This window comes from Amphimedon queenslandica, unplaced genomic scaffold, assembly GCF_000090795.2.
Source record: "Amphimedon queenslandica unplaced genomic scaffold, v1.1 AMPQUscaffold_13242, whole genome shotgun sequence".
NCBI classification, from domain to species: Eukaryota; Metazoa; Porifera; class Demospongiae; order Haplosclerida; family Niphatidae; genus Amphimedon; species Amphimedon queenslandica.
This window is the reverse complement of record NW_003546522.1, coordinates 23294-33744: the sequence shown is the minus strand read 5'-3', so window position 1 is coordinate 33744 and position 10451 is coordinate 23294. Positions and strand designations below refer to the sequence as shown.

The following is a 10451-nucleotide window of genomic DNA, read 5'->3' as shown; positions in this document are numbered from 1 at the left end:
CTCTCCTTGCGTGGTATTTTTGATAATGATTACTATTATTATTATTATTATTGTCATTATTATTATTATTATTATTATTAATATTGTTTTAAAGTTAACAGTACAAAACAAAATTACACCACCGCATCCACTGGATGAGGAAGGACAGGTATTATTATAATTATGACAGCTCTTTCCTCTTCTTCTATTATTATTATTATTGTTGTTGGTCATTTTTGTAAATTCTCCTTTCCACCTTCACTTTCTTTTTGTTTCGCTCGCCCCTCTCTGGGGGGTGAGTATTGTAGTGGATGCCATGTGCTTCTGTGAATGCGCGTTAGAGACAGTAGAGTACACATGCTAAAGTTGTCATGTCTTCTTCAATCTCTCTCGCTCTATTCATTTTGTTGTATCAATCTCAATCCTTGTCTTCTGACATTATTTCATTCTAATAATAATTAGTTAAGACCATCACTCTTAACAAGTCCTCCATTATTCTCTCTATCCCTCTTAATTTTTATTTTGTGATAAAATTTCATTCTAAAATATATTCGGTTAAGACCTTCGCTTAAACAGATCTTTGTCTTTCACTTGTAGCACCTGTGTCTTCTTTTCTCCATTCATAGGATTCTTTGATAATGCATCTGCCCATTGTTATATGTAGGTTACACACCTAGTCAGAATTAAAATAGTATGAATCCTGCCTAGGAGGTGTAAAACGTATTTTAAACTATATTCATTGGTATTTGAAGATATTCATTGGTGTTTTAAAGATATTCATGGTATTATCACATCACTTACCCCTGAGCACATGGCCCAGACAGTAGTAGACTCCTGAAGCCAGGCTAGCTCTAAGACAGGCTAGATTTAGAGAATCTTTGCTAAAAAGAGTCACAGACAGAGCTTATACAGATGCTGAGACTCCGAAAGAGAGAGAAGACTGACCGACAGAGCTCATAGAGATGCGGGCTTGTGGAGGAAGAGCTAGGTCTCAATCCAGAAGAGCTAATGAGCCACTTGCTGATAGAGATCACCGTCTGGCAGCTGACAATAATAATAATTGCTAGTTCAATGCTTACTTGCAAAACAATTTCAACTTAATATTTTTGGTTTAGTTGGACACTTGGAGCAGGGAGGTTATACGATTATAAGCCCTCATCAACTCATAAACATCTAAGGGAATTATTCAAGCCATAGTTTAAATCTTGTTATATCTGAGACTGTGAGTCTTTGAGGCAGCTGTACACAGGATATTTTGGCAGTTGAAGAGTTATGTTATTATTAGAAATGCATGAATAAAAGTCGACAGTGTAGTGTAATTATATTAGTAGTAACAATTACTACTAATGACTTAACACTTAATAATAACTAGTCTGTACAAACTATAATACAATACATCAATAACAACAACTACAATAATAACAACAACAATGATAACAATAATAATAATGATCAATGTGTGATATTAATTATTAATACATCACCAAATTGACCATTCCTCCCTCCTTATTTTGATGTACGAACATACCTATTATTAGGGGTCTAGTCCTTGTAGAGTAACAAGTTTCTCATACTCCATTTGTTTCTCCTGTATTAATTTGTTCTGGGGTTGATTCCCTTGGAATCTCTTCATTATCAGTTGAGTCCACTTCACCATTGATTGGGACTTCATTACTTGGAGGATTATCAGTATCAGAATTGTGACTGTCCCAATTCCATTGGATTACAGAGGGGTCATCATTTCTTGAGATGGTTGTTCGTATGATGTGGTGAATATGTCGACGCCAAGTCCTTTGGTCATCCAATTCTGTTTCAACCATCATCTTGCCTTCCAGCCTAATTATCCTTCCTTGTGACTAACTACATGTAGTATCAACTTCAAATTTCTTAGCTATAACTCTTTCTCTTACAAAAAAATTTTAGGTTTCTTCTAAGACTAATCTTTATTCTGCACTTGTTTCTCTTGTTGCTTTGCAAAATGTTGCTCTTTTGAAAAATAAACTAGGTCAAGATGAGTACGTAACCTCCTACCCATGACTGGTGTAATCCAGTTGTTGTATGAGGTGTAGTTCAATAATTAAATAGAAATTGTGATACTCTTGTTTGTAGTGGTTCAGTCACTTTCTTCAAGCCATCTTTCACAGTCTACACAGCTCTTTCAGCCAGTACATGGGAGGAAGGGTGGTATGGAGCTGTAGTAATAAGTTTGATACCATTCCTTGTGACAAACTATTTGAACTGGACACTTGTAAATGATGTTCCATTATCTAAAACCATGACCTCTGGAAGTCCATTATTAGCAAAAAGCTACCGCTATTAAAGAGTCTAGTGTGGCTTCTGTTGATGTTGAGGAAACCACAAAAACATCAATACATTTAGAATAAGTCAACTGTACTAACAGCATTTTACCCATGAATGGTCCAGCATAGTCTACCATATATCAGGTATATTTCAATGCATTAATAATTTCAGAAGATGCAATCCATTGTGAAAATAAACATTAAGAAATTTTAAAATATGCACATAAAAAGAAAAAGAAGATATGTGGTATTGTGCAATCATTATGAACATGTGGCTTTTTAACTATCCATGGCTTCTAACTCAAAGGCCATAAAGAGCCTTCTTTGCCAGTTAGAAGTGTTGCTAAGGTTGATTCAGAAGTGGAGAAGTCAGCAAATGCTTCGATTTACTTACCAGGCCTGGTGGTTGATGGAAATAATAGCAAGTAAAATATTTTTGGAATATAAAGGGCTTCCTAATTTTTCCATCATTGAACTTTAAATTTACCCCCTTTTTCATGCATTGAAGTATACCCGATCTACAGTATATGGACACGGGTCCATGGCTTTTCTGGCATTTCCCAAGGCTGTATAGGGATAGATGGAGGGAGTTTCTTTGTTGTTGACAGGTAGCACAATTATGTACTTACTTCTCAATATCTGCATTCAATGTTGGCCACCAGATATAGCAAAGAGCCAATGCCTTCATTCTAACTATTCCAGGGTGTCTCTGATGAATCTCTTCCAGCACTAGCTTCTGTAGCTGAGGTGGTACAATTACTCTTGCTCCCCAAGGTAAACAGCCCTTCTCAACACTAAGATTATCTTTCCTATTCTTATACTGCTTTAAATTGTCTTCTGTGCTGTCTGGCCACCCATGTAATACGTAATACTATGTCTCGATCAGTCCAGGACTTGACTTGTGCTGCTGTGACTAATGAAGCATCAAGGTGTTCCATTAATCGAACAGTCTCGGTGGTAACAGGATTTTTTTCTATTGTGGTAGGTAATGGTAACCTGCCCAATCCATCAGCATTACCACCAGAATGATGCTGAATCTAATACACAGATAGTTAAATCCCATCATTGTATATGAACAGATGCTGTAGCAGTAATGGCCCATTCTCATTAAACAGACACATTAGAGGCTTATGTTCAGTATGAATAATAAAATTATGGCCATATAAATATTGATGAAAACGTTTTATTCCATACGCTATGGCTAAGGCTTCTTAATGAATCTGTGTGTACTTACGCTCTGTTTAGTGTTACAGCTCTAAACGTGTATCCAATTGGTCTGTCACAACCATCCTCCACTCGATGACTAATACACTGCTCCAACTCCTATTGGAGAGGCATCACAAGTCATTACTAAAGACTTCTCTGTATCGCAAGGAGTAAAAAAATTTAAAAAACGATTCAAATGCTTACTGTTGTTGTCCACCCCAGGTCCATGTGACTTTAACCTGCCATAGCTTATAGATGGGTGATAATACTGTCGACAAATTAGGCATAATTTTATGATGGTAATTCACAAGACCCAAGAATGCTTTAACTGAGAAACATTATTAGGTTTAGGTGCATGTGTGATAGTTCTCACTGTATCTTTAGTGGGCTGTAATCTTTCTTGAGATATCTTGCATCCTAAATATATGACACTTTTTCATAGAAAGGTACCCTTTGACTTCTTTAATCTCATTCCAGCTTTCTCGAGTCTCTGAAGGACTTCATCTAGCACTTTGAGATGCTCTTCCTCAGACCTTCCTGTGATGATATCATCTATATACGCTGCAACTTGGTCTAACCTTTGGAGAATACTTTCAATTGCAGGTGCGGATGATATACCAAAATGCAATCAAGTGTACTCATATAACTCTCTATGAGTATTATTAACAATGTATTGTTTAGCAGCATCATCTAATCGTAGCTGTAGGTAAGTGTGAGAAAGGTCTAGTTTTGTGTGAAGAGTACCTCCAGCCATGTTTGCAAATGTATCTCCAATACTTGGAATCAGGTGTGGGTCTACTATAACAGCTTGGCTAGCAGTCACCTTATAGTCTCCACACATTCTTACTGTACCATCATCCTTTAGTACTGGTACAATTGGTGCTGCCCATTCTGAAAATAGGTGCTTTCTAATGATACCTCCTTCTTCCAGTCTACCAAGCTCCACTCCACCTTTTCTCTTAATCAGAAAGGAACTGGTCATGGTTTGCAGAACTTACCGTAGGTCGAGTTATATTTGTGACTGCTAATATTCGCCGTGATAAAAACTATATAGAAGTTCAATTAAATACCATGGAAACCAATTGATTGTTGCTATGACAATTGACCATGTGTTATACATTTACAGTGTTCAGCAGCTAATCACCTATTCTTGAGCACTTTTAGTAGAGCCATCCAGACTCCAGTTCTCTATCAGTTATTTCCTTGTATAGATGGGCCACTACCTCCAAGCTCTTTGCTGCAAAATCAGTGCTGGCCGTCGGCCCTGATTATAAACCACACCTAAGTCAATAAACACTAACGGTGGAGAGTCCCAAGATGCAGCGAGGCAGTGTGAGTAGAGTATTTCTGAAAGCTAAAGCAGTTTCAAAGAGTCCAAGGATTAGTAACCGCAAGAAGAATAACAGCTCAAGAGCACTGCAACCTGGTGCTGTGCTTTAATAACGCGTAGTTTTCAATTAAAATAGCGTCTAGTTGCTATGGCAATTGCTAGCCGCAGGAAGAAATTGCGAATATTAGCAGCCACAAATATAACCCAACCTACGGTATATAATAGGTGGAGCATAGATCGAAGGCTTCAACAATGCCATTATCCAGATATTGGCACAGTTCAAACTTCAGGATATTGGCACACAGTTCAAAGTTCAAACCACAAATTAACAATCAATGAAAATGTCAAAGAAAGGATTATACGAAAAAACTAATGAGGTGTTCAGATCTTCCTTGACTCCGATATCGCCATTTGTTTATATCATCTGATTCTCACTAGCTTTTTAGTCGTCTCTCACCTAGCATGCTCTTTCTCGCTTCTCTTCAACTGACCTCGTGCAACTGGCTAGGTGTACATGTGATCCCGTAAACAATGAAGCCAGTTACGAACAAAAGCAGCACTGTGCCATTATGTAAATCAGGTAAACCATGGTTAGGAGTGTCATGCAGTGGGTGTTGGCACTGTTCTGACGTCATAACTGGGGCCAAGGCCCTCGTGCTGACATCAAAACAGTGCCAACATCCACCATGTGGCACTCGTAACTATGCTTTATTTTATACTTGGGATGTACCTGTGCATTTCTGTGAACCTTTGCTGTCTCCTCTTGTATAGTATCCAGACCCTCTTTAAAAAAAATAAGCTACTGTGGCTATCTAAGATAGCTGGGCGGCGGTCTGCTAAGTCAGCTCTCACCACACTGTGTATTGCATGCCCATCAAGCTTTAACAGCATCAACCAGTCTCTCCCCAGTAAACTAGGTCCCTCACCTTTCACTATGACAAGTGACAACACTTTGCCTTCTGAGCCATGAGTAACTTCAAATGTCATGGTTCCTAGTACTGGTTCTTATTCTCCTGTATATATCTTTAACTTTGTCTTTGTTGGCTGCAAACAGGGTTGCCAGATAGGTTTGGCTAAAAGTTAATGACCTTCGCTCAAAAAGTTTATGTTTAGGAACTTTAAGTTTATGGCACCCAACTTCAATAAATTTTAGTATTTTTTTAGTATACTATTGTAAATTTTAGTAAACTTAATGATAATAATAATAAATTTTATTTATAACTTGCATAACATTGCATAATGCAATGCCTATGGTTCAGAATCAGTATCTGAGGAATCACCATTATCTTCATTGACATACAAGATATTGGAAGTCATTCTTTGTTGTAGCTCAGTAGATGGAGAGAATGACACACATCCTCCACTTGACTTTACTCCATCCTTAACTTTAAAATAGCCCTTACTGTTCTAGTTTTTAGCCTGTTTCTCATTTTGGTTTTGATCAAATTGACAGAAGATTCTCTCCACATTGACATTTGCATGAGGAAAGCTTAAGACTGCACTCATAAAATCACATATTGTTGGAAACTGGGTAGAACCTGTACCATCTTTAACTTGAAGAAGCCTGCTCCAAAACTTTTGTTTCAAAAGGCAGGTCATCCAGCACAAGTTTACGCCACTCGTTATCAAGTTTCTGTAAGTTATTTTCGGAAATGATGTTTGGAAAAGTTGAAGCTAGTGGAACCAATGAAGGGAATGTGTAATGTGATGCATTTGGATCTAATACCTGGAACAATTCAATTATTGGATCACCAATAGGAAATCTCTGCTTGATCTGGCATGTAGCTTCAATATAAAATTCCTGTACTTTCTTCAGAAAGTATTGTACATCCACCCTGCTTTCCGTATATTCAGCTGTTGTTAATAGTAGTGCCACCTTGGCACCCATATACATACGCAATAGAGGTAACATATTAGCCTCAGAAGTTGGATCAATATCTTTGAGCTTCTGGTGTTTCCAATACACATCAGACATATAGCAACTAAGAATGTCCCTGTACTTTGAAGCTAATCCTCTGGACAAGCAATGGAAAAATAATATATTCTAGAGCTTTGAAACATCAAATTCAATTCAGTGAATTTTGGCGAGACGAAATTTAAAAAATGAAAATAGAGCTTCCGGATAAGATTTTGAAGCTGGGTTACAATTTTTTGAGATGCAAGCAAATTATCAGTAACAGCAACAGATTGAAAGTATAAAACTAGGGTGTCCCACTGCTCTATTAGTCGCTGTACTCATGAGTGCTATGACAGCCATCTTGTCTGACATCTTTTTAAAATTTTGTGAGGCTCGACATCAGCAAAGTACTGGAATTTTTGAAATTCAGGTTGCCTTTTGGCACTATGGGCGAAGTAGTTGTAAACATTATGAATGAGATCATCTGGAGTACGAGGCAACTTTTCACATGCATGAGATGCACATAAATGTGCACAGCGGCAAATACAATGCAAGGTGAAAAGGTTTGAAACTTTCTGCTTGAAACGAGAGACGATGCTGTTGTGCTGACCAAACAAGACATTAGTTGTATCAGCAGCAAAACCAACAACATTACTGAAGGGTATGCCATCATTTTCTAAAACTGAGCAAATACTGTGAAATATAGCCTCAGCATCCCCCGAAGTCTGTTCTACTAATTCATAAAGTGAACAAGAGACTTTCCCTGTCTTCTTGTTACATTGACGTGTTACCAATGCTAATTCTATCTTTGTAGAAATGTTGGTGGTTTCATTGATAATCAACGGAAATGGCGCTTTCTTCAGGCTATGGACCAAATTGCTATGAAAATGAGGAGCCATTACATTGGTTACAACACTCTTAGTTTTCGTACGCTTACATTTTACTTCTGATGCAATTTTAAAATCAGGACATAGTTTCGGAAGGTCACTAAAATGATCCATTATGTGGAATGAGAGATTGTGTTCAGCAATGAAAGCAGCTAATTTTAACTGTTTTTTTGGTTAAATTGCTTCCACTCTGTTATACCCTTAGCATAAAATCTATTCTGTGTGCTGAAGGAATTTGAAGTGCCTTTATATTTTCTTTGTGAACAGAGGTGCTCTAATGCTTAATCAACACAACTGCAGTCATTTCTCTGTGACAACACCGACAGAATGCCTTGTGGGGCTTTCGTTGAACCTCCGAAACCCAGTGCTTAAATCTTTGATCCTTTTCGCATGCCTTCCTGTATGCCTGTTTAAATCTTTTTCTGGGTCTCTTCCCTGCTGATACCTATTAATGTATCTATTATTGATGGACTTATTGATGGATTTTTACCAAACCTTTTTTTTGCTTGGTCTTTTTGGGTTACTATTGTCACTACTACTACAGTCTAGCTCTGAAAAAGTACTTGCTTCATTAAGTGCCATTATTGAGTCAGGAGGAGAAAGAGCCAGGAGTAAGGATAATACTAACAGTCTAACAGGGGCAATTGATTGAATGCAGATATAATATAAGTCATGTGATATGCACACTGCAGTAGCACATTGTCAGCTCTCTAGGTACAAGATGCAGGTGTTGAGTTACAACTTGTAAGTGTTGCATGCTGGCAAGTTGAGCCCCTCCCAATAAGCATATGCATGTTGAGCCCCTCCTCCATTAGCTAAGGCATGCATTTGCAAGCATTTAAGCAAATGTAGAATTATAAAATTGAGTTTTACATGTGAAAATATTGTTTATGTAATCTTTATGTATTGTACTTAAAGTCTCTGAAAAGTTTATGAAAATTGTCTGGTTTATGAAAAGTTTATGCAACACTAGAAAAGTTTATGAAACAAACTTTGTTTATGATCTGGCAACCCTGGTTGCAAAGGAGGTGCTTTACTATTCTTCCATGTCTTCCTGTATACAATTTCACTATTTAGCAAAACTGTATCAACTTCCATCTTTAGTTTCTCCTTTTCATTTGTCAGTTCTACTACTATTGGATTTTATGATCTTTCTTTACCGTGAACATATTGTAAACATCATCTGGTTACTCTTTGTCTTCAATATTGTTCGTTTCCTTAGCAGAATCTTTTTTCTTTTGTTTCGGTTGACCTCTCTGTAATACTCAGAGTTGGTCTTACATGCTCGTGCAATATGGCCTTCCTTGTGACATGCATGACAATCAGCTTCTTTGAAATAACACGAGTCTGAAGAATGCTTTCCACCACACCTGTAGCAATTCCTTTGAGGCCTTTCTCTTTCTCTGGCTCCCTGCTTTGTGCTGGGTCTGTATCTATTACTCATATTTTGAACTGGTTGTGGTTCCAAGTCATTTGTGAGATCCTTCACATCTTTATCAGCTGCTTCCATTGCTAGTGCTAGCTTCAGTGCATCCTCAAACATCATCTTCTCGGCTAGTGAGCAACATTGCAATCATCTGTTATTATTGCCACCGATAGGATGGTCTCATAACATATTATATGGAGAATTATTATGCTCACAATATAGAGCAATGTGTCTCAGCTCCTCGACAAACTTTGCTACAGACTCGTCTTCCCCTCTTACACGAGAGTTGAACTTATACTGCTGGACGGTTACATCAGGCTTTGGACAGAAGTGTCGTTGAGCCAGCACTTGTATGTCATAGTAAGCAACTCAACCTGGTGGTGTTGGAGCTGCAAGATTCCTTAATGTGTTGTAAGTTTTGACACCACAAATAGAGAAGAGTCGCCCGCTTTTTTGCTTCATCAGTTATGCTATTGGCTGTCATGTAGAACTCTACTCTCTCAATGTAACTCTTCCAGTCTTTTAAGGGGCTGCCAAACTCTTTAATGGCTCCAATGGCAGCCGTCCTCATCGCCAATTGTTATATCTTGTTATATCTGGGAATGGGAGTCTTTGAGGCAGCTATACACAGGGTTCTTTGGGAGTTGAAGAGTTATGTTTCAATTACAATTGCATAAACAAAAGTCGACTGTGCAGTGTATATATAATAGTAATGACAATAACTACTAATAACTTAACACTTAATAATAACAATGCTCTTAATAATAACTAGACTATACAAATCGTAATACAATAGATCAATAACAACAACTACAATAATGAAAACATTAATAACAACAATAATAACGATCAATGTGTGATATCATTTATTAATACATTGCACCCATCTATTCTCCTTCCCTGGTTTATATATGATGTGAACTTCTTTTATAGCAGTCCAATATACCTTCTACCACCAGCAAGCGTGCTTGCCAATAGCTTCAAGATTATTTTTAACAGCTGAACGATCAGTAATAAGAGTCACAACAAGTCCATAAAAGTAAGCACGAAAGTGTTAAATAGCCCAGACAACTTCTAATGTCTCGAGATCAGTTATACTACAATTCTTCTCTTCAGCAACCAAGGTTTGACTAGCAAAAGCTACTGGGTGTAGTGTTGATGATCCTTCTTTTCTTTGTGACAATACAGCTCCTAGTCCCTGAATGCAGGCATTGAATAAATTCCAAATTAAAATCTGGGTATAAGAGAGTGTAGGGTATACTAGCTATACTTATGGTATGTTTATCATTCATTATTATTATTACTTATTATTATTATGGCAGTGCCTCCTGCACCGTAAACGGTTCTTTCAATTTTCCCCTTGTAGGAACCGGCTACGATGAATAACCGGCCATTCACGGAAACCACGGGAACTATGTGTGGGATC

At 37.6% G+C, this 10451-nt stretch overlaps 1 protein-coding gene across 1 annotated transcript; it reads right to left on the bottom strand.

Moving 5' to 3' along the window:
* Positions 1-7059: 7059 nt before the first annotated feature.
* Positions 7060-7713, bottom strand: LOC105313698 (uncharacterized). Its single transcript, XM_011407337.1, has one exon. It carries the CDS (start codon positions 7711-7713, stop codon positions 7060-7062), a length of 654 nt encoding a protein of 217 aa, XP_011405639.1.
* Between the last annotated feature and the right edge of the window lie 2738 nt (positions 7714-10451).